This window comes from Vulpes vulpes, chromosome 1 (assembly GCF_048418805.1).
Source record: "Vulpes vulpes isolate BD-2025 chromosome 1, VulVul3, whole genome shotgun sequence".
Classification (NCBI taxonomy): domain Eukaryota; kingdom Metazoa; phylum Chordata; class Mammalia; order Carnivora; family Canidae; genus Vulpes; species Vulpes vulpes.
This window is the reverse complement of record NC_132780.1, coordinates 20,431,748-20,455,094: the sequence shown is the minus strand read 5'-3', so window position 1 is coordinate 20,455,094 and position 23,347 is coordinate 20,431,748. Positions and strand designations below refer to the sequence as shown.

General features: G+C 58.0%; 1 protein-coding gene across 10 annotated transcripts; it reads left to right on the top strand.

Moving 5' to 3' along the window:
• Positions 1 to 1,909: 1,909 nt before the first annotated feature.
• Positions 1,910 to 23,132, top strand: PPP6R1 (protein phosphatase 6 regulatory subunit 1). Of its 10 annotated transcripts, none has more exons than XM_072759265.1 (24): positions 1,910 to 2,386; positions 10,566 to 10,798; positions 11,131 to 11,317; positions 11,422 to 11,559; positions 11,642 to 11,707; positions 12,980 to 13,092; positions 13,197 to 13,310; positions 14,266 to 14,392; positions 14,478 to 14,630; positions 14,766 to 14,900; positions 15,266 to 15,330; positions 15,420 to 15,535; positions 15,636 to 15,721; positions 15,828 to 15,917; positions 15,989 to 16,086; positions 18,557 to 18,614; positions 18,704 to 18,876; positions 20,758 to 20,888; positions 20,979 to 21,159; positions 21,255 to 21,325; positions 21,460 to 21,541; positions 21,864 to 21,974; positions 22,056 to 22,127; positions 22,227 to 23,132. In XM_072759265.1, exons 2-24 carry the CDS (start codon positions 10,572 to 10,574, stop codon positions 22,228 to 22,230), a joined length of 2,598 nt encoding a protein of 865 aa, XP_072615366.1. In that variant the 5' UTR covers positions 1,910 to 2,386; positions 10,566 to 10,571; the 3' UTR covers positions 22,231 to 23,132. The 10 variants fall into 10 exon arrangements, with proteins under 10 accessions (XP_072615366.1, XP_025840996.1, XP_072615363.1 ...); XM_025985211.2 differs by having other exon boundaries at positions 20,728 to 20,888; XM_072759262.1 differs by having other exon boundaries at positions 14,263 to 14,392.
• The last annotated feature ends 215 nt before the right edge of the window (positions 23,133 to 23,347 follow it).

The following is a 23,347-nucleotide window of genomic DNA, read 5'->3' as shown; positions in this document are numbered from 1 at the left end:
ACTGAGCCGATTTCAGATTAGGGTGTGCCCTGCAGTTTGACTAGGGTGGGGCAGCGCCCTAAGCAATAAACAGGTCAGCACAAGGCGGTTGCAGCACAAAATGGAGTCAGTCCTGCTCTGCTTGTCCAGGGGTAGGGGATTTTTGTTAAATGTCCTCGGTCCCACACAGTATGGTCAACCTGTGAGTTCTGAGAGGGTGGAGACACAGGTTTCATTTCTTAGAGCCCCTGCAGCATCCAGACTGACCATGTCAATATCTCAGGTTTCACTTGGTGGTTGAATATGGCTACTCCATGTCCCTCAGTTCCTGAGCTCTATGTTAAAATAATATGGCAGCTGTGCAAGCATACTGGGAAAGAAGCAAAATGCTGAGTAGAAGACGAAAGAACGTGACAGAGGAAAAGACTCAAGGAAGAGAAGGAAATGCCTCACCATTGTTTCAAGCTGAGTAACGATAGGAGCTTGAGTCCATTTTAAGACAAAACCTCAGGATACCTAGGTGGCTCAGCGGTTGAGAGTCTGCCTTTAGCTAAGGGGGCGTGATTCCAGGATCCAGGATGGAGTCCTGCATAGGGCTCTCTGTGCCTACTCCCTCTGCCTATATCTCTGCCTCTCTGTGTGTCTCTCATGAATAAATAAATAATAAAATCTAAAAAAAAAAAAAAAAAAACCTCAAAGATGAAAAGGTAAAATAGGCAAACTAAGGAAACAGAGGGCTGTGGTGGCTCGCTCAGGAAAATATTTGCTCCCTCCCATTCCACCTCCGGAAGAGTACTGTCCCAACCCGTGGGCTGTGGAGAGTCAATTCCTGCCCCATGATTTTGGTATTGATCATGTGACTTGCTTTGACCAACGGATGGTGGCAGGTAAGAGGCAACCTAGGCTGTGCAACGTGCTAACAGGCTTGACTGAGATGCTTCTGCCTTTCCGTATGAGATGGTGCTCTAGGTAGCCTGTGGTGCCAGAATATAAGAGACATGGTAAGAACGAGCCTTGCCACCCTTTACAACGGCAGCTCCAGGCTGCGAACCTGACACGTGCTGCCGAGGTGGTGACTGTCACACTGCAGTCGGTGGCTGATAAGGATCAAAAAACATCCCGTGAATCCCGTACCCTGGAAATAGCAAGGTTCCAGAAGAGACATGTGATAATAAGTACATACAGGTGGAAATGACAAAGATTAAAGCAACCAGAGAGAAATTAAGAGATGTGAAGGACAAATGCATAACTGGCATCCTTGAAATAGAGAACAAGTAGAACAGGAAAATGCACTTAAGCATACGATTCAATAAAATGTCTCTGAAATAAGTGTGAGCAGGTTAAAAAAATGAAAGTTGTCAGTACACACACTCAGTCGTCTGATCCTTACAGTGGGCTTGTAACATGGGCGGGGGGGGCATGAAAGCTGGGGAAACTGAGGCAACAGGAAAACAAAGCCTGGGTAAGCGCGTGCAGCACACAAGGTCGAGAACTGCGCGGGAGCGGACCGCGCAACTTCGGTTGGGGAGAAAACCTGCTATGGATTCCCCAGGAGATAGACCCCAGCCGAAGCAGGATTATAATCTGACGAGACGGAGTAGCGAACAGATTTCCAGGAGCAAGCGGGTAGAGAAATCCTGGAGCAGAATTCTCTCTGGACATTGGAACGGAGTCGTAGATGAACACGGCGCCTGCGCATTAGGTTGTCTGGGTTTATTCGGGGAGAGATCGTTGGACCAAACCAGCGCAAGCGCATCTGGGGCCGTGGGCTGGTTGGGCGGGTGGGGAGCGGCTGGGCCCCCAAGCGCACGCGCACTGCCGGTCCTGGGCGCGCGGCCTCCGCGCACCAGGCGGGCGGCGGGTGGGCGGGGCTTCCTGCGTGCCCCTGCGCTAGGGGATTGTGGGATAGTGGTGGACGGAGCCGGGCGGCGGAGGCCCCAAGAAGACTGCAGAGTCCGAAAATCCAGCCCGTGCGAGGAAGGGGGCGGCCGAGGAAGTGGGCTTCGGCTTCCGACGGCCGCTGCTCAGCCCTGCGGCCTGCCGGGACTGCGGAAGGAGACGTCTTCCCTGACCGGCCTTTGCTTTCCCGCGCGGCGCTGGGCCGGGCCAGCCGGGGTGACTTCCCCGCTGAGGGCCTCCGCCGGCCTAGAGACCGCGCTGACCTCCCCGCGCCCCCCGGCTGCCGGCGGGCCCCGGACCCCCGCGTCCGTCCGCTCGCAGCCACCCCGCGGCTCGGCGCGCCAGGACCCTCCCGCCCCGAGGCCCGAAGGCGCGTGTGCGAGTCCCCGCCGCCGCCCCCCGCCCCCTCAAACCGGGCTCCACAGCAGGGGCCCGAGCCGCTGGCGGCGGGGCGGGGGGGGCGCCCGGATGAGCCCCGAGTGCGAGGAGCCGCCGCCCCCCAGCGCAGGTGAGCGGCCCCCGCTGGGGGAGGATTCCCCGCCCATGCCTGCTCCCCTTGCCTCCCGGACAACCCCCTCCCGCCCCTAGTTCCTAGACTCCCCGCCGCAGGCCCTCCCCAGTCTCCTCTTGTCCAACTTCCCCTCCGCGGACCGAGCCCCTCCATCCCCGTCCTGGGACGTGTCCGCCGTTTCCTCCTGCCACCCCCCCGCCCCGGAGCTCCCCATCCCCGGCGTGGCGTGTGCGGGGGTCTTGGGGAGCGGCCCCGTCGCCGTGGGGGTAGGCGGCGGGGGAGGGAGGGCACAAAGTCCCCGCCCGACGGTCACAATTAGCGGTGTCGTGATGGAGATGGCTTAGGGCGTGCGGCGGCAGAGGGGGCGCCGGGGGGACTGGCTCGGCGGAGGCGCTTTCTGTCCGCGAGGGATAGTGCCGGCTTGACAGATGGAGAGTGGGAGGAAGGGCCTTCCGGGTGGGAGGAACAGCACGTGCAAGTCTGTGAAGGTGGGGCTCTGGGGCTGGTCTGCGGGCGGACGTTGGGGGCGGCGGAGGACTCCTTCTCGGCGGACTTCCTGCTCAGGGTCTCCCTGGCTCCTTCACACCTCTTTGCGGGCCGAAGGCCACAGACAGCACATGAACCCCAGCCCTAGAGGCAGGATGTTTCTGGAAAGGGAGATGTATCAGGTGTGGTGCGGAGTTGAGTTGTAAAGAAACTTGAGCGAGGTGTAAGGCGGTGTTGAGGGTAGTGCTCTTCCCCTCCAGTGGCTCGGGGGACTCACTAGGCTGTAGAAGGCACAGGAAGGGCTCCAGGACCATTACTAGGTTTGGGGTTACCTATTGCAGCGGTCCTCAGGGGGGCTGTGTCCCCCAGGGGACATTTGGCAATGGCAGGAGACAGCAGTTGTTACATGACAGGGTACTCCAGGTACCCGGTGGGTAGGGGCCAGGGATGCTGCTGCCATGGCACAGTGCATAGCTCAGGGTGGCCCCCCGCCTCCAGTATTTTCCAGCCCCAAATGTCAGTAGTGCTGTGGTGGAGAAGCCCTGCTCTCTTGCTTGGGTGTCGTAGATGGTTTGGTCTCATCTGCTCTGTTGCCACCCATGAGTGGCTGTGTGGCGTATTTTGATTTACTTTCGTGTTTTCTGTCGTTTTTGTTGGGTCATCTACGTTTTTCTGCGTCAGAGGAGAACCTGCTGGCTTCCGCCTCACCCCCACCTCTCCACCACCAACACTTTTTCTCAGGATCTGTGGGAAATGACTTTAGCAATTCCTTTTTCCTCTCTGGACTTGAGTTTTTGATTAATTCAACACGTATTTATTTCTAGCTGTCAGCCTGGTCTTATGCAGAGGTGACAGTACAAGTGAATCCTGTCACAGAGCGCTCAGATGCTGTCACAGGGTGACCACGGAAGCTGTGGAAGCGTGGAGCAGGCCCCTAACACAGTCAGGGGAGGCTTCCTGGAGGAAGTGGTGTCTATGCTGAAGCCTGAAGGACCCAGGAGGAGCTAGTCAGGCTCAAAGAGCTGGAGGGGAGGCAAAGGGAGCAGCCAGCCAGGGCAGAGGGGAGGGTGCCTATGAGCAGTCAGGTGTGGAGGGAGTGTTGAGCGCCATGCGGGTTGCAGCAAGAGATGAGGTGAGAGACCTGGGAGTTCTGGTGAGAGAGGCCTTCCTGGCATCCCTGGCTCACCAGCGCTCTGGGGCAGGCTCAGCACATGGGGGGTGGGGACACGCCCTCCTTTCCAGGCCAAAGCACGGTTTTCTCTTTGAACACTGTTTTTTTTTTTTTTTTTTTTTTTTTTAATTTTTTATTTATTTATGATAGTCACAGAAAGAGAGAGAGAGGCAGAGACACAGGCGGAGGGAGAAGCAGGCTCCATGCACCGGGAGCCTGATGTGGGATTCGATCCCGGGTCTCCAGGATCGCGCCCTGGGCCAAAGGCAAGCGCCAAACCGCTGCGCCACCCAGGGATCCCTGAACACTGTTTTATAGGTCTTCCTGAGGGAGGTGTGGTCCTACAGTCACCATGAGGTGTCTCCCAAGTGAGAAGACTGAGGCTCAGTGCTGGTGGGACCCCAAACTGATCCAAGGCCACAGGGATTAAATTTGGAGAGGCAGGATTGGAACCCAGGCTCTTCTGATTTTGGATTAGCCTGGAACAGCAAGTCTGCTCCTCTATGTTCCAGAGTCTGTTAGTGCCTTCCTTTCCTCCTTGGAACCCATAACTGATCCAGGAGACGGTCCTGAGTGTGAGCTTTCTGGCCCCTCGGTCCTGGGCCTGGGGTCTGTAGTGTCTGTGTTTCCTAATTAGTCCCTCCCCAAGGGTGGACCAGAACAGCCACCTCCCCTAGGAGAGTGTGCTTTGGGATCTCCTCTAACTGGGGACCCTTCCCAGGCTTTTCCAAGCCATGGGAAAGTCCCAGCTCATCATCCACTGTGGGTCTGGCCTCAGTGGTCCTTTGTCCTTAACGGATATCTTGCTGCCTCCTTGGCTAGGTGTGTGCTGGGTTCTGCAGCCAGCACACACGTTGGGTCCCCAGAGGCCATGGGGTTGCCATTACTGTTACCCCGTCCTTAGAATGGCAGTCCTCTACCTTTTTCCGGATTTGGAGACCTGGGATGAATTGAGGGAGGTGGTCTCCCCATCCTTGGGCCTGCTGAGCCCTGCAAGGGACTGGGGCTGGCGTTTTGGTAGTTTTTTTTTTTTTTTTTTTTTAACACTTTATGTATTTTATTCATGAGAAACACACAGAAAGAGGCAGAGACATAAGCAGAGGGAGAAGCAGGCTCCCTGTGGGGAGCCCAGTGGGGGACTCAGTCCCAGGACTCCGGGATCATGACCTGAGCTAAAGGCAGACGCTCAATCACTGAACCACCCAGGTGCCCTTGGTAGTGGGTTCTGTCCCCTTGTAGGTTCACCTAGCCTGGGTCTCTTACAGCAGCCTGTGGGCCTGTGATAGCTGAGGTGGCAGCTCAGGTGGCCACCCTGGAGGCCCTCCCAGAGGCCTCTGCACCCTTGACCTCCACTTCTGGGTGCTTTGGGGCCAGAGCAGGCGAGGAAGGGGTGGAAGATGAAGGCTCTGCCTAAAGGCTCCCAGGCAGGCAGAGCGGTGTCTGGATAGACCTAGATGATGAGGCAGCAGCGGCACTGTGGGAGCTGTAGCCAGGCCCTTTCGGAGCCCGGGCAAGGGCTGGCATACTCTTGAGAGGGCAGCTGGTGTCAGAGCCTAAGAGCGATCCAGTAGAGCAAGAAACCCGAGGTGATGGTGCCAGGCTGGCAGAGGGAAAGGTGGTTCTCGTGTTTAATGGCTTCCTTTCTTGCTTATGGTTTCCCCTTCTTCCGTTTGCAACCAGAGTCATGGTTTTCAAACTGACACTGAGAGCCACTGCTAGTCACTTCCGCTTTCTTGAAGGTTGCTAAAAGTTGCATGAGGTGGGGGTGGGGGTGTGTGTGGTGCCTGCCAGAGTGTTTGAATGACCTGGGTTGCCCAGCAGTCTTTCTTTGGGTTCTGTGTTTAGAGTTGTCACTCCTGGGTGAGTGGCCAGCTCCTTCCCTTCTGCTAGGGGTGTCAGGGCTTCCATGTGGCCAGGGGCACGCAGGAAGGGCCCTGCACCTGTGGAGCACCTGCCTTAGCTAGCTGTCCCAATAGCGTGGCCCCATTTCACAGACGAGGATGCCAAGTGCCTGGCCCAGGTTCACCCCATTAGAGAGTGTGAATGGAGCCTCCCTCTCTTGTCCGTCAGACTCCTGGGGCTTCCAGCAAGTTATACCTGGGAAGATGGGGTTGGCCATGAACTCTTAGCTGCCGTATCTGCAGCTCTGTTTTGTGTATGGCTTGTGAAGGGTTGTTTGTACGGTACCCAGCACCACTTGCTTGCATCTGATCCTTGCAACTTCCTCTGATTTTTGGAGGAGCGACCTGAGGGAGAGTGTGAGGGGCCACCTGGGTCTTAGGCCCCTGGGGCCTGTGCCTGCACCACCCAGCACCCTCTTGTCTTATCATGGGTGGCCTCACCCATTCCCACCCCATAACAGTTCTCTGGAAAGGCTGCGTGGGGAAGGAAGCCCTGTCTGCCAGCCCAAGTGGACCATCTGAGGGGCGGTTGGGGTGGTTCCCATAGCCCGTGCCCTCTTAAGTAGGTGCTTCAGAAGTGGGCACGTCTCCACTTTGAGAATTTCCAACTGTAGTGAGGAGAGCAGGGCAGGCAGAGTTCTGGTTCTTCGTCTCGGCCACAGTGTCCCGTCTTGTCAAATGGGAACCATGGCCAAGCTTCACCTCCTTGTCTTGGTGCTGAGACGGGGTGCCCATGCGGCTGCACAGGTTTTCAGAAGATGGGGGCTAGGCCCTATCCCTACCCTGCCCCTTTGGGGACATTGACAGTTGGGAAGGGGAACCTGGGCAGGCTTTCTGTGCCTCAGCTCTTCTGGCAGCTGCTATCTTGTCAGCTCCGGGTGACTTGGACTTGGAGCAGGGTCTGAGCCGGCTCTGTCACCGCAGCCTTGGGCAACTCTGGTTTTGTTTTTGCTAATGGTTTTTGTTGAGATGTAATTCATACGTTGTGTGATTCATCTATTTAAGGTGCACAAGTCAGTGGTTTCTGGTGTATTCAGAACCGTGCAGCCATCATTGTAGTGGGGTTTTGTCACTGAGGTATAATTGACAAAATTGCGTACAATTTCAGAACTTTCAGGACTGGTGTTTTTTTTTTTTTTTAAACATACTTTTTCCAGAAGAAAGTCCCATACTTGTTAGCAGGTACTCCCTGCCCCCATCCCCAGTCTCTCCCAGCTGCTTTTGTCCACCTCTTCCAGACATTTCACATAAATGGAGCCCACAACACGTGGTCCTTGGTGACTGGCTTCATTCACTCTGTATGTAGCATTTGAACTCTCTGGTCTCCTCATCAGGCATGAGAGTGTCTGGTGTGGGAAGAGATTGTGTGCTCACCCCATGGAGCTGTTTGCTGCTCGAGGTGGTTCTGGTCCTGGCTTTGCCAGCTCAGGAAGCATGCCCACGCTGCCCACCAGTGCCTTGGGGCTGGGGAGGCCCCTTGCTGGCCTTAGTTTCCTCACTTGTGATGCTGCCCCATCGTGGCCTTGTCATCAAATGAGGGAGGACATCCATCAGGTATGGAAAAGTTCCTTTGGAAGATCAGGATCTGGGCAAGGGGAAGGAATTGCCAGTGTGCCCAGGAAGGTTGCTGGGCAAGAACTGCATACCAGGGTCTGTGCTACGTGCTGTCCCGGGCACTCCTGGCTGCCCAGTAAGGAGGGTTCTGCTGTGTGGACCATCATCTGGTCCGGGCATGTGTACTGTGTGATGGAGTACTCATCTTGCAGGTCAGGGTGCCTGTCCTGGGCTGGTGGATAGAGGTGGGGCCAGAGGACTGCTTCAGCCCCTCTGGGGGTAGGTGCTTGGTAGGAGACCCCAAGGATAAGGAGGAGCCAGTTCCTGGGACATCCCAGGCAGGCAAGGCAGCAAGAGCAAAGTTGGCTAAGAAGAGCCCAGGTTTGGTGTGTTCTGCAAACAGAAAGGCCAGTGTGTCCAGTGTAGATGAGGAACAGCCAGGTCAGGATTTAGAGGTATTTGAGAGTGGAGGAAGCCCTGGGTGCCTGAGCACAGACCATACGTGGTCAGGTTCCATTTCCGCCAGCTCTGTCTGGGTGCCTATGGAGTGTTACGCGGAGAGACACAGGGCAGGTCTGGAGAGGTGATGGCCTGGTCGGAGAAAGGGTCATGCAAATTGAGAGAATCCCCTAGATTTCTGGTTCAGCTCCCCCCTCCAGTGGCTGAGTGATGGGCAGGTGTGCTGGTGCAGCAGGGCTGTGAGGAGCCCAGGTCTAGCCTTCCTCTCTGAATTCAGAGGTGTCTGCTCACTGAAGAGGACCAGGAAGGACCTGGCCTTCAGCTACCTGAGGTGTTGGCAGGTCAGAGCCTGGGGGAGGATGGCCGGAGCCCTGCACAAACTGGGTCCTGTGCCTGTCCATTCTGTGTTTATGGTGGGACCTGACGCCCTGACACTTTACTTTCCAGGGGCCTGGGTGGGCAGTTGCTGTGGTGTGCCTCAGCTTCCTCACCCATAAAATAGAGCCCTAGCGCCTTCCTTGGGGGTGGCTGTGAGAGTAGGTTGAGATAAGACAATCCTGAGAGCACTGTCGGCACCACAGCCAGCGTGGTTTGTTGATGTCACCAGCATGGTGCCAGGAGGCCTAGATGTCCGGCCTGGTGGTGGGGTGGTAATGTCATGCAGGGAGCTCCTCAGGAGAGCCAAAGGCTGAGGGAGGCATGCCCCACAGTGGCAGTCACAGGTCAACTTATGAGGAGCCTGGCTGTAGCTTGCTTGGGGGGGGGGGTGGGGTTCTGAGTGGTTGGGCAGGTGTGGGGCAGGTGTGAGAGAGCCAGGTGTGCAGACTGGGCAGCAGGCAAGCATATGACCGGAGCTAGAGGTCCCAGGTAGAAGCTGGGCTTGGCCAGAGCAGTGCTGGAAGGCTGGTGGGGCCTGTGGGGTCTCGAATGTGGAGGCCCAAGAATCCCTTTTGGGCTTCTGGCCAGGAGTGAACATCAGGCACTCAAGTTTGTGTTTCAGAAAAGTGGCCAACGTGGGGTGAAGGATGTAGGGCTAAGGGGCGAGTCGGTGTGTGCTGTAGGACAGGGCCTGGAGGCCGGTAAGGATGCCCTTGCCGCCCCAGCTGGGGCCTGGCGTCCGCTGCTGTCTTCCATGATCGTCTGTCTTCCACTCCACCTGTAGTCATCTTGGGACAAAATCCCAGTTATTGCAGATTTAAAGCCACTTATTCTGGTCACGGAGGGTGGGGAGGATGCTGGGGGGTGAGTGGTCTCCTGTGGAGGCCGGAAAGGAGGGCTGGGTGCTGGGGGCCATGTCTTGAGGGGATACGGCCCCCAGCACCCAGGTTCAGAAGGCCAGTCCTGCTTGAGGCCACATGTGCCTCTGCTCTGCCCTGGCTTGAAGCCCTGGCTGCTTCGAGAGTTGAGTCAGAGCTGCTTTCTGCTTTGGGCTGGTGCTCCATCTGTGGCTGATAGGTTTTCCGTGGTCAAGGTGGTAATGGGGCAGAGAAGGTGAGGGTGAGCACATAGGAGGGGGACCAGCCTCTGTGGGTCTGAGAGGGGCATCTGCCTTAAGTGGTCTTCACAAAGCATGGAGCTGTGGTTGGCGCCTGTGTGGTTGCCGGGGAGCCCCCACCTTCCCTTGCAGAGGGGTGGCGACAGCCCCTCGGAGGGGGATGTGGGTGCTCTATGCAGTGGACAGAGTGGGGAATACAGGGCCTGGGAGCCTGACGGCAAGTACAGGGCAGGCCTACCAGGTGATCAGACTGGGAGCCTGTAGGTGTCTTCAGAGGAGCAGCTGAGTGTGTGCGCATCGGGGGCTCAGACCCACTTGGCGCCTAGTGAGTGCTCCTGGCATGGTGCTCCTGATGGCAGCTAGCTACCTGTGCTGGGGTGGGTCAGGGTGGCACTACAGCCGGGCACACAGGGTCTCGGTGCTGGTGGGGATGAAGGGCGCCATCCTTCAGGTGGTGGGAGACAGCCTTGTCCTCCTCCCCACTGAGTCAGTGACTATCCTGTTCCTTTGGGCCCCAATCAGTGGCTCTTCTGAAAGACTCCCCCTCCCCCACTTTTCCTCTTCCTTGTCTGGGCGCTGGGTGGTGGTGGAGGGGTTGGGTGTGTTTGTGTGTGTGTACGTAGCATCCAGGCAACAGCCACAGCCTGGGGACATCTCAGACTTCCCTCTGCCACTGCCCCACACCCTGCACGTGGCATGGTGATTTGCTGGGCTGGCTGGCAGCTGCGTACTGGCTATTTGAATTTGTTCAGTAAATAGAGTGAAGTGAGTCCAGTGCCAGAGGTTTCAGTATGAGCACAGTTCCACCCCTGGGGGTCCCTGCCCAGATGTGGGACGGAAGACGCAGGCCCTGGAGGGGACAGGATCCCCATGGCTCCGTGTGCAGCCTTAGGGGTCTCCTTGTGGGCCTGGTGTGTGCCCTGCCTCTCGCCCCCCACCCAAGGCTTAACCGGGACCTGGGGGCCAAGAGGTGGTCAGGGTGATTGGCCTCTGGTGTGAAGTGACCTCCTCGCAGGCTTTCACGGTCATCTGGGTGATGGGTGGCCAAGGTGGAGGAGAGAGTAGGGCAGTCCCAGCACAGCCTGCCGTGTGACAGACCCCTGCCCTCAGGGCGCCATGTTTTGGAAGTTTGACTTACACACGAGCTCACACCTTGACACGCTGCTGGAGCGGGAGGACCTGAGCCTGCTTGAGCTACTGGACGAGGAGGACGTGCTACAGGAGTGCAAGGTCGTCAACCGCAAGTTACTAGACTTCTTGTTGCAGCCACCGCACTTGCAGGCCATGGTGGCCTGGGTCACCCAGGAGCCGCCAGCCAGTGGCGAGGAGCGACTGCGCTACAAGTGAGCCCTTACCCGCTCTGTCCCCCCACCGCTGCCCCGACTTATTGGTACTGCCACCTCTGATGTGGGTGTTGGGCCCCGTGCAGGTGGGGGACACGGAGGTGAGGGTTGAAGTTGGATTTTAGAGAAGGTCACCTGGCCAGTCTGATGGGCCTGGCCAGACTAGAAGGGATTGGAGTCTGGGAGGAGGTGAGGGTGGGGCCCAAGCTCAGGAGGTGGGCTGGAGCCTCAGGGGCAGTGGGAGCCACGAGTGGGTTCTATAAGGAGGGCATGGAGGGTGGTAGCGAGGAGGACCCAGCCAGCTTCCCTGGCATTTTCCCCCCTCTCCCCAGGTACCCCAGTGTGGCCTGTGAGATCCTGACCTCAGATGTGCCCCAGATCAATGATGCGCTGGGTGCTGACGAGTCCCTCCTGAACCGGCTCTATGGCTTCCTACAGAGCAGCGGCAGCCTCAACCCACTGTTGGCCAGCTTCTTCAGCAAGGTCATGGGCATCCTCATTAACCGCAAGACAGACCAGGTACCGTTGCCAACCTGGGGTCAGGGCGGGGAGGCGGGTGGGCGCGCTGGTGGGCACAGGCCCTGGTCCTGCCATGTGACATGTGCTGTCCCTCCTGTCCCCAGCTTGTGTCCTTCCTGCGGAAGAAGGATGACTTCGTTGACCTGCTGCTACAGCACATTGGCACCTCAGCCATCATGGACCTCCTGCTGCGTCTCCTCACCTGCGTGGAGCGGCCACAGCTGAGGCAGGATGTGGTCAACGTGAGTGTGGGGGCTTGGGGAGGGGGGTGGGGACTGGGGGAGGGAGGGGGCAGTGAGCAGAGGCCCACCTTCTCACCCCCAGTGGCTCAACGAGGAGAAGATTGTGCAGCGGCTCATAGAACAGATCCACCCGTCAAAGGATGACAATGTGAGTGTCCTCTCCTCGCCTGCTGTCACACCTGTGGCCCCGTCTCTTCCCCTCACATCTGCTCCTCACGCCAGCCTCGCCCCGTCCTCCCTTCCTAAAAGGTGAACTGAGGAGATGCTGTGTGGGTGCTGGCCCTTGCAGCCGCTCACTGACAGGGCACCTGCTGTGAGTAGCAAAGGGGCGCTGCCCGCAGGGAACGTGTCTCTTGAGACGGGAGCTTGGCCCAGCGTCTCTTGACAGGTCAGAGGTTTGGCCAGCAGCTTCAGGCTCCACCCCCTTAATGCCAGCTTTCCTAGGGGACCCTTCCCCACTCCCCTGCTGACTGTGATCTGGCAGATTTTCGTGTCTCTTCTGCCTTGGTACATCTTGCTAGTCCTTCAGAGAATCCATTCAGAGGCCCCACATCCTCACTGCAGTGCAGGGGCCCTCGCCTTATCTTCCCGTGCTGCTGGCTTACAGAACAGAGGTCCACAGGTGTGGGTCCCAGGCAGACCCATTGCCTGTCCCAGGCAGGCCCCCAGGGGCAGAGGGATCAGGGGCCCTGGGAGGGGCTCTGAAGTGTGGCCCATGGCCTGGAGGGTTCTGGGGTCTGTGCAGGTGGGCCCTGGTAGCTGTGTATAGGGTTAGACTTGGGAGTTCTGCTCATGGTTCTTTTCTGGTTTTTTCCCGTAACATCTTCACCCAGGTAGAGGGTTATGTACCATATGGGTCACATGTTTAAAATAAAGAACGTAGAGCAGCATTTAATGTGTTCACAAAATTGTCTGGTTATCACCTTGTGGATCTGGGAATAATTTTTCCTTACTCCAGGAAGGAAAGCCTCTGCTCCTTAGCTGCCCCTTCCCCTCATGGGCCCGCCACTCCCAGGCTGCATTTTGCCTTGGGGTTTGCCTCTGCTGGACTTGTTATGTGAATGCAATCACATGGTGCCTGGTCTTGCTGTGTGGCCCCTGCGTCAGCACCGGGTATATCCATGCAGTGGAGTGCTGGTGCATGGACGAGTCACAGTAGCTTGTCTGCTCACCAGTTGGTAGACCTCGTGGTTGTTCCCTCCTTTGGCTACGGCAAATGGTGTGGAAACTTTCCTGGTTTCCCAGGTTCTCACTGTCTTCTCTCCTGATATTTGATGCCTTGTGTTCCTTGCCTTGGCACTTGTGTCTCCCTGTCTGTGGGATCCTCCACTCCTCTTCCTAAGGGTGGGGTGGTCAGCTCCAGGACATGAAGGGCACAGGTGCTGGGCTGGCATCCCCAGCTCTCTCTTTGCCTCCCCAGCAACATTCCAATGCATCCCAGTCCCTGTGCGACATCATCCGCCTGAGCCGGGAGCAGATGATCCAGGTCCAAGACAGCCTAGAGCCCGACCAGCTGTTGACCACCCTGGAGAAGTGGGTTTGTGGTTCCAAGGCCTAGGGCGGGAAGATGTCCGGGGCCCTTCACCATGACCCCCACCCTGACCCCACCCTCATCCCCTGTCCCGACCCTGCTCCAGGCAGGAGACGATTGAACAGCTCCTGAGCAACATGCTGGAGGGAGAGCAGAGCCAGTCTGTCATTGTGAGCGGGATCCAGGTGCTCCTGACCCTGCTGGAACCCCGAAGGCCAAGGTGAGGGGGCCCTGCCTCCCCAGGCAGCTATTGCCATCCCCCCGAGACCCTCTCCTTCTTTTTAGGGGTGAAGGTTGTGGGGACTTGTCATCTACAAGCAGCATCCCCTTCTTGGTGGCCACTTAGGGTCTTTTTATTTATTTATTTATTTTTATTTATTTATTTATTTTTTATTTTATTTTATTTTATTTTTTTTTAGGGTCTTTTTTTTTTTTTTTTTTTTTTTAAAGAAGTCTGTAATTTTTTTTCTTTTATTTATTTATGATAGTCACACACACAGAGAGAGAGAGAGAGAGAGAGAGAGAGAGGCAGAGACACAGGCAGAGGGAGAAGCAGGCTCCATGCACTGGGAGCCCGACGTGGGACTCGATCCCGGGTCTCCAGGATCGCGCCCTGGGCCAAAGGCAGGCGCCAAACCGCTGCGCCACCCAGGGATCCCCTTTAGGGTCTTTTTTTAAAGAATCTGTTTTTTTTTTTTTTAATTTTTTATTTGTATTTTTAAAAATATTTTATTTATTCATGAGACAGAGAGAGAGAGAGAGAGGCAGAGACACAAGTAGAGGGAGAAGCAGGCTGTCCGCAGGAGCCCGATGTCCAATGTGGGACTCAATCCTGGACTCTGGGATCACACCCCAAGTCGGGCAGACGCTCAACTGCTGGGCCACCCGGGCATCCCACCACTTAGGGTCTTGGGAGAGGAGTTCTCAGTTCCTGTCTGAGGCCATGTAAACCACCTGTAGCTTTGAGCTGACTGGCCGAGTCCAGGGCCCTATAGGCCCATGATCCCTGCCCCCCTCCCCGCCCCCCCCCGCCCCATGCACGCTATACTTCCACAGGAAGCAGCTTGTCTCTCCCTTCCACATGTGCCATACACATGCATATGCGTGCACACAGGCCCTGCATCCTGTCCCCCCTGCAGGTCCGAGTCTGTGACCGTGAACAACTTCTTTAGCAGTGTGGATGGGCAGCTGGAGCTTCTGGCCCAAGCGACCCTGGATAGCAGCATGTCCAGTGTGGGCGCCCTGCACGCCCTGCGCCCACGGCTCAGTCGTTTCCACCAGCTTCTGCTTGAGCCCCCTGAGGTAGGCTGGGAGTCCAAGGATGTAGGGTGGCAGGGAGGGCAGCCCCACGGTTCTAGGTGGCACTGAGCCTTCCATGTGCCTGTAGCTGGAACCATTGCGTACTACCTGGGGCAACCTGGCCCCGCCTCTGGGCAATACTCGGCTGCATGTGGTCAAGCTGCTGGCCAGTGCTCTGAGCGCCAATGACCCAGCCCTGACGCAGGAGCTCCTGGCACTGGATGTGCCCAACACCATGCTGGTGCGGAGAAGGGGGTGGGGTGGAGGGCCTGGGCAGGGTGGGGAAGTGCGGGATGGGGATGAGGGGGTGGAGGGGGCCCTGGGCAGGGGTGGATGAGGGGCCTTTCCATGCCAGCCTCCACTGCCCGCCCCCCAGGACCTCTTCTTCCACTACATGTTCAACAACTTCCTGCATGCCCAAGTCGAGTTCTGTGTGAGTGCCATGCTCAGTGCTGGGCCTCCTTCCGACAGCAGCCTTGAGATGCCTGTCCCAAATCCCGTTGTGAAACATGTAAGCTGGGGTTCCCGGGTACCCCACTCTGTTCCTGTGGGTCACCCACTGTATTCCTCTGCCTTCTCTAGGTGGCCTCACATGCTGGGGGCCAGGGGCTCAGCCTTGTCCTTAGGTCTGTCTGGGAGAAATGGAGGATGATGTGCAGGCGGGTGCAGACGGGAGCCCTCAGGGGGCAGCAGTGTCCTCTGGGGTGACAGATGCTACTCTAGGGGAGGTACTTCCCGGGTTATAGCTTCGGGCCTTGGACACGGCCCCCACCCCCCCTCCCATTCTCCCGCAAATCCCCCTTGGTGCTGGGAGGGGCACGTCCTGGCCCTGCCCCCATGTCCCCCGTGCCCCCACTGTCTCCACTGCCCTCACAGCTCCTGCAGCAGTGCCGCCTGGTGGAGCGCATCCTGACATCCTGGGAAGAGAACGACCTTGTGCAGTGAGCGGCCCCTGGACTTCTTGCCCTTGGGGAGGGCGGGGCGGGGGCGCATGGGCCCATGTCCAGCTGCGGCCTCCGATCTTGCCCAGGTCTACCGGGGGCCCCCGCAAAGGCTACATGGGCCACCTGACGAGACTGGCCAACGCCCTGGTGCAGAACACGGAGAAGGGGCCCAATGCTGAGCAGCTGGGGCAGCTGCTGAAGGGTGAGGGTCCGGGAGGGTGTCGCCCCAGGGCTGGGGGCAGGGCTGCTGGCTGTAGGGCGGGGGGGGGGCCCTCACGTCCTGTCTCCTCTGCGCTAAACAGAACTGCCGGGTGAGCAGCAGGAGCGGTGGGAGGCCTTTGTGGCCGGACCCCTGGCCGAGACGAACAAGAAGAACATGGTGGACCTGGTAAGGCGCCGCAGCTCTCTACCGTGGTTCTGTTCTCCACCTGCACCTCCCTGAGGCTGCACCCTGCCATCCTGGCTCTCACCCCTTGCCTGCCCCCATGCCCCAGGTGAGCACGCACCACCTGCACTCCTCCAGTGATGATGAGGACGACCGGCTCAAGGAGTTCAACTTCCCCGAGGAGGCAGTACTGCAGCAGGTGGGCTGGGGGCCAGGGGCCTGTCCCTTTCTGCCTGGCCCCACCCATCCCTGACCACTGCTCCTCCACAGGCCTTCATGGACTTCCAGATGCAGCGCATGACCTCAGCCTTCATCGACCACTTTGGCTTCAATGATGAGGAGTTTGGGGAGCAGGAAGAAAGCGTGAAGTGAGTGTGCTCTTCTGTAGGCGAGCAGGGGTGAGAACACAGCAGGTGGGAGCACGAGTACTCGCTGGCCCTGTGGCACTTTCTGCCAGGCTTCCTGCATCCTCTTTGGTCCCACCAGTCCTGGCACTTGGGCTCAGCATGGGGAGCGGCCAGCTGGGGGCTCCTCTGTCCCCTCCTTGGGGAGTCAGCTGCGTGTGTAGCTGGTGGGATGACCCCTTGATGCCAGAGCAGCCCCCAGCCCTCCACCAGGCCCTGGGCTGACAGGAGAACTTGAGCTTTCGGTGACTTCTACAGCTGCTTTGCTGAGCAATAGCAATTTAACTTGGTGTTGCAGTCATCAGCTTTCTTCTTTAGTTACCAAGTTTTCCACCACAGGCATCTGTTCTTTTTGTAGTCAGAAAAAAAAAAAAAAAAGAGTTTTCTACCATTTTGCAAATTGATGAGCAAGTTTATGGCAGCAAAGCTGGAGGGGAGCTTGGGTCGGGGTGGGAGCGAGGTTGGCCAGGCGGTGGTCTGGGAGGGAGCCCATCCTCTGTAAGGTCCCTGGAGGAAGTGTAGTTGGAGTAGAAGGGGTGACTTTGAGGAAAGTTTTGAGGAGTTGGTAATGCCTTGAGGGAAAGTAGAGGGACCACTGGAGGGCGGGCAGGGGATAGCCAAGGGGTGGGGTCCAGGGACAGGCAGGAGGGGCCTCAGCTGCCCCTTGGGGTCCCCATCAGCTTCATCCCCTGTGTGTTGGGTACATCTCGGGGGGGGTCTTCCTATTGTGTGTCTACCATCATCCTTGGCTCTGGGCTTGGAGCCTCTGGGGCAACTGAGACACATGCTGGTCGGTGTGGGAGCAGGATCGCCCCTGTGTGGCTCAGGGTGAAGGCACCATGATGGGCTGTGCTCAGCTGCTGGCCTTTCTCATGCCAGACAGAGGTTGCCTTGGGAACAGAGACCTGTGTGTGCTGCTGCTCTGCGCAGCCCAGTGCCCATTGCATGGAAGGCCGGGCAGTGCTGGCCATGTGTCGGGGGCCTGGGGCCCTGGAGAAGCCCCTCCCACAGGAGGACAGACTGACTGTTCCATGGATCGTGTTGTTTTCTCCATCAGATAATTTGCAGTGTGGTTAAAAACTTGAAACTTTGGAAAGCCATGAAGCTTTCTAAAATGAAAAATACATGAATATTTTTATAACTTTCATGCTGAATATACTGCCCTACAGGGCTCATGTGGCCCCTGGACTGCCCCAGCCTGACCTGAGTGCTGGGCTCTGCAAATTTCAGGAAGAGAGCAGGCTGTGTGAGTGTGTCTGTGCGGTGTCCGACGCTGAGGCGGCACTTGGGTGGTTGGTCCCATTTGTCCATGGAGCTTGCTGGCCATGTATTTCCTGAACTAGACAGATGAACACAGGGCAGAGTGGGACCCCACCCCCTATCCCCCACAGACGGATGACAGCTCTAGGGAACATGAGTCAGAGACTGTGGGAAGATTGTGTGTTCTGGTGGAGTGGAAGCCAGGTTCTCATTGGCACTTTGTGTCCATAGTTAAAACCCATGGATTGAATTTCTGAGCATGGGTTTTGTGCTCCCATGAGGCTTTCCAAAAGAGGATGGAACAGAGGGTGCCGGGTGTGCTCGGCCTCGATGGAAGACGGGGCCACCCTGCCGGTCACTTTGGGGCCTCAAGTTCAGAATCCCAGCTGCAGACCGGCGAGCTGTGTGTGTTGTGGCCTGCACTTGATGGAGACGTGTTCACCCACCAGCAAGCAGTGTCTGGGCACTTGGGGAGCCCGGGCTCCCCCTGGAGACGGTCAGGGTGACAGCTACAGCTTGCTCGGTCATGGCCATGAAGTGGCCTCCTTCACCGTGGTGTCTTGGACTTGTGCTTCAGTTGCCTGTTGCTCCTGAACAGAGTCGGGACAGAGTTGGGAACAGACTGATGAGCCGCACATGGTTTTGGCTCGCTTCCTGAATACCGCCATGATGGGTGAAGTCCCCGCAAACACTGAACCCTCGCTCCCAGGGGAAGGGGGCACCTCTATGTGAGGAACTCACCCTGATGGCAGCCTGAAGTCCTCACAGTGACTTGTGTGCAGGGAGATCCTATTTCTGTCTTAGGATGGAGAGGAGGAGGTTGAGATGAGAAGTGCTCTGTGGCCTGCCTAGGGCTGCCCTGCCACCACTTAGAGCTGAGGCTCTGTCCCCTGGGGGTGTCTTTGTGGAAAGGCTGAGATGGGAGGGCAGAGCATGTCCGTGTTGGACATCAGCTGCCAAGGTGCCTGTTGGGCCACTCCACAGATGACTGCAACAGGTCACGGGCATTGATTTGAGGCTACAGTTAAATTTTGGCTAGTGGGTGGATGTGCAGATATGGGACCTTGAGCAGTGAGAGTGTGTTGAGTGGATGTGGGAGAAACCTGGCTGACCCCTTTCCTGAGGGCTGTGGTCTCACCCACCACTCCTCACTGCCCCTGTGCTTCTCTCCTAGTGCGCCTTTTGACAAGACAGCTAACATTACCTTCTCCCTCAATGCTGACGACGAGAACGTGAGTGGTGCTCTATCCCTGGTTGTGGGGGGGCTGCAGATAGTGCCACCCACGCCACCCACCCCACCCTCCCACCCTGCACCCTGCAGCCCAATGCCAACCTGCTGGAGATATGCTACAAGGACCGCATCCAGCAATTTGACGACGAGGATGAGGATGAGGAGGAGGGCCAGGGCTCCGGGGAGTCTGATGAAGAGGATGGCGCCTGGCAGGGCAGCCAGCTGGCCAGAGGAGCCCGCCGCGGCCAGCCCCCGGGTGTGCGGTGAGTTCCCCAGCAGTGGGGCTGTGCAGTCCATGAGACCTAGTTTTCACCAGCTGGAGTAGAGGAGGAAAGAAAGAAGGGAATGTGTGTGTTAGGTGGGGTGCCTCCCCAGCTCAGGGTAGCTCAGCTGCCAAGGCAGGAGTGTACCAGCCTGTGTGGGGCTGGGAATTCGGTGAGTCCTAGACCTGCAGCCCGGCCCAGGCATGTCTCCGGTGCTCCCCTCTGCTCCTCTAGGTTAGCTCGTACTTAGAGCTTCCCACCAGCTCTGACTCTTCTTCCTGGTAGTGGGAGAGATGGGCTGAGTGTGGGTAAGCTGTGGCCAGCTCCTAGATGCCTGTGGTGCTGGCTGGCCCCACGGTCCCTGACTTGGTGGGCTTGTGCCTTGTGAACAGCATCTCAGAGCCTCTGCCCCTGTGGTCTCTGGCTTGAGGGTCTCAGTGTGCTCAGATAGTGTGCCCAAGACAGTGTGCCTAGACAGCCCCTGTGTGTCCCTAGGCTGGTACTGGCCTGACTTACTGCACTTGTGAGGTCCACCGTCCCAGTAGCTGTGTTTGTGCCTTGCTCCATCTGCTGGGTGGCCAAGCCGATAACCCCAAGGTCATGGTTCACCCCATGTGCTCTTCTAGGAGTGTGATGGTGCTAGCTCTTGCGTTTCCCCATTCGATCCTGTTTTGAGCTCAGTTTGTGTATTGTGAGGTGGGGGTCCGGCGCCTCCTCCTGCACCTCTCGTGGGAGACACTGGGTGCACTTAGCTATCCCTGTGTGAGTTGGTTTCTGGCAACTCTGGGGCTGCTAGTCTTCATGGCAGGACCTCCCTATCTCCATGACCATTGTAGGAAGGGTTGAAAGTAGGAAGTGAGTCCTCTAGCATTGCTTTTGAAGGACTGGTGGGACTTGTAAGGTCAGCCAGTTCATTTCAACAAGGACGCTGGCTGGGTGAGAGGGCTTGCCCTGAACCTGTGGGTTACCTCACGACCTAGGAACCGTATCCCGTCACCCGGTCTGTGAGCTTGGAATGTCTTTCCGTTTACTTAGGTCTTTTTTAGAGTGTAAGTTTTGTGCTTCCTTTTTTTTTTTTTTTTTTTTTTTGAGTATTTTATGTAAGCGGGATTTTGAGATTGTCCCGAGCGTGGAAATGCAGTGGACGTGTGGATGAGATGTGTCCTGCAGCTTGCGGCACTCATACACACTGTGACAGTTTTAATGGGTTCCTTGGGGTCTTCTCTATATGGCCTGGCTATCTGTATATTGGGTTTTACTCTCTTTTTTGGTCTGGATGTTTTTCTTTTCATATTCTCGCTTCTCTGGGCTGCAGTATGGTCCTGAACAGAGTGGGGAATAGGCATCTGTTTGCTCCTGACCCCAGGGGGACAGCTGGTCCTCCAGCACTGAGCGTGGTGTTGGTTGTGGCTTTGGGAGATGCCCCTTCTCTCCTGTTTGGTGGGTATCTTCATTTGTCTTCAACTGTGTTCACCTGTTTGCACACGGGTTCCTTTCCTGTCAGCAACTGTAAAAACAGTTCCCACCAGCTCTAGGGGGCATCTGGCATCCTGGGAACCTCATGATTTGTTTAGCTGTTTCGCAGTTAGTGGCCATGTAGGCCAGTCGGACTTTCCCCAGGGGCTCGGGTCGAGCATTGGTCAACACCTAGACCATAATTTTGGAGCGGCTAGATATTGTTCTCAATCTGCCCAAGCTCCCAGGTGGAGGGAGGGTGTCAGGTCGGCCCTCAGCGCCTCCGTAGGGCACTCAGGGCGCCCACCTGCCTGCCATACCTTGGGCCCTGGTAGGCCATGATCTGTCTGTCCTGTGGCTTCCCAGCCATCCACCCTCCTCCATCCCTTCTGGCAGCACAGCCGCTGACAGGTGGTTTCTGGGCAGGAGTGGGGGCAGCACAGACAGCGAGGAAGAGGAGGATGACGACGAGGAGGACGAGGACGACGGTGACGGCCGTGTGGCTGGTGGGGGCGCCGGGCCCCCCTCTTATCCTAGCCCCGGCCCCCAGCCTCCGGGTGGGTGAAGGCACAGGGCGGGATGCAATGGGGTGCCCATGGCGTGTCTGCCTCTGGTGCTCACCCCGCCCCTCCATTCCCTCCCCCCAGGCCCCAGCTGGACAGCCACCTTTGACTCAGTGCCTACAGATGCCCTGACCGGCCCCCGAGACTCTGGGGAGAAGGAGCCGAGCTCTGGGCTCTTTGCCCCACAGGGGTCCCACAGCATACCCCGGGACCTCCCTGCCTTGAGCCTGGCCGGCCCTGTGGCCTGCACCACCCTGCAGCTCAGGTGAGGCTTCAGGCAGACGGGTGCCCAGGTCCCAGTTCACTGAGGCTGGAGTGCTGACCCCGGCTGGCCCTCGGGCTGCTTTTCTTGCCCCCCAGGTCTCAGGACCCCATGTCCCCCTCAGCACCTCAGGAAGCCACAGATGGCAGCAAAGTAGCAGAGCCTTCGGGTGAGCGCTGCCGCCTAGCCCCACCTGCGCTCCCATTGTCCCCCAGGCTGGTGTACACTTGGCACACTGGGGCGAAGTGCAAGAGTAACATCACGCTTACTGAGCCTTGTGTTCCTTGGCCTTTCTCTTCACAGCCCCCTGCCAGTCCTTGGTCAGCATCGGGGACCTCCAGGCCACACTCAGAGGGACATGCTCCACCCCCAGCTCCTTGGACAGGTGACTGACTGGGGAGCAGCTGCTTTAGGGGGAGGCAGGTGGAGCTTGGCCCCTGGGTTGTCTCTGCACCACTCAGGGCCTCCGGGCAGCTGAGGGTCCTGTGCTGTGCCCATACCCACATATGGGTGCCTGGGTCTCCCCAGTCAGCCCCCGGGGGCAAGATGGCTTCCAGAAGGGGATAGAGAGTGTGTTTAGCCTGCGTCTCATCCAACCCTGAGCTCCTCCTGCCTGGGGTGGCTCCCAGGGGTCTCTGATAGGAGGGTCTAGCGGAATGTCAGTGATGGTAACCTTACTGATACCCAGCCCACCCCACTCTCAACAGTGCAACCAGAGACCCTGCTACCTCTGTTCCAGCCTCCGGGGCCTGCCAGCACCCCCAGACCACAGAGGGGGAGAAGAGCCCAGAGCCCTCAGGGCTCCCTCATAGCCAGAGGTGAGTGCCGTGCAGCCTCCAGGGTAGCTGGTGTCCTGTGGGGGGAGGCACTGACCTTTCTGTGTCTCTATCTCCTGACAGTGCCCAGGCCCTTGAGCCACCTCCAATGCCCAATGGCTCTGCCCCCGGAGGGCCAGCATCCCTGGGTTCCCAGTGAGTGGCAAGGGCCATGGGTAGCAGGTGGGCTGGGGCTGCACAGGTGGGTGCTTGGGGTAGAGCGGGCTTCTCATATGGGTATCTCTTGGTTCCCAGGTAACTGCCCGGTCCCGGTGGTGGCGGCTAAATCCTCTGTACTCCACGTGGACCCTGCCCGAGTGGGGGCAGGGTGGGGCCCATGGTGGCCCTGTTGCCCCATCACCCTGTCCCTACCCTCTCTGCCCCCACATTCTCTCCTTTAGACTCCCAGGAGCCCGGTGCCAGGGAGACAGGCCCCTACCCACCCCCATTTGCACTGAGAAAAGAAATTATGGAGTTTTGTCTCCTAGAATAAAGAAACAGAGTTGAGTAGAGAGAAAGAAGAGAGAGAGAGAGAGAGAGACCTATATTATATATTATATACAGAGAGAGAGTGGGTGGATGGAGAGCCAGGAGCAGGCCCAGCCAGGCAGGGCAGCTGGTGGGACCTGCTTCCCATCCCGGTGGGGTGGGGAGTGGTGGGGGGCTGTGTAGGGTCCTGGGGCCGTTGCCCACTCTCCCCTTCCACCATGCCCCCAGCCTCCGGTGCAGATGTCCACACCCACACTTGGTCAGGTCCACCTCGGGGGAGGGCCCGAGTGGGGGCCGTGCCTTTGCCCAAACCCTTGCCCTGGACCCTGCACTTTGACCCTGGCTGGGAGATAAAGGACCCACCTGGCCCTGCTGGCTCTGTGGGAGCTGGCAGTCCCCGTCCAGGGGGTTTCTCTGGTGACATTCCCATGGGGCCCTGATGCACTCACTGAGAGCCCCCTCTTGCACCTCCCATGGACCCCGGGGGTGGGGAGTTGGCGGGGGTCTGGCTGGGGTCCCCTTCCTATGCCCAAGGGTCTGGGGTCCAGCCCAGCTGCCAAGTGACCTTGTCCCAGCTCCCTCTCCCCAGGCTGGCGTGAGTGTGCGTGTGTTCGTGCTGAGCTTCTATTTCATATTGCAAATATAAATAAAGACAGTTTAAATTCCTGCTCAGACCATGAGTTCTGGAATCTGGAGTTGGGTGTCCTGAGCTGCCCTTGCACCCTGGCCTCGGGCTTTGAGTTCTGGGATCTGGGGTGGGGGCCTGAGCTGCCCTTGCACTCTGGCCTCGGGCCTTGAGTTCTGGGATCTGGGGTCGGGGGTGGGGGCCTGAGCTGCTCTTGTACTCTGGCCCCGGCCTTGAGTTCTGGGATCTGGGGTTGGGGGTT

Excerpts from the sequence above, each read along its gene's own strand:
- PPP6R1 (XM_025985207.2), top strand. The coding sequence starts at position 10,572 with ATGTTTTGGAAGTTTGACTTACACACGAGCTCACACCTTGACACGCTG. Across the intron at positions 13,093-13,196 it reads CTGTTGACCACCCTGGAGAA|GCAGGAGACGATTGAACAGC; the intron begins GTGGGTTTGTGG and ends ACCCTGCTCCAG. Across the intron at positions 14,901-15,265 it reads CAAATCCCGTTGTGAAACAT|CTCCTGCAGCAGTGCCGCCT; the intron begins GTAAGCTGGGGT and ends CTGCCCTCACAG.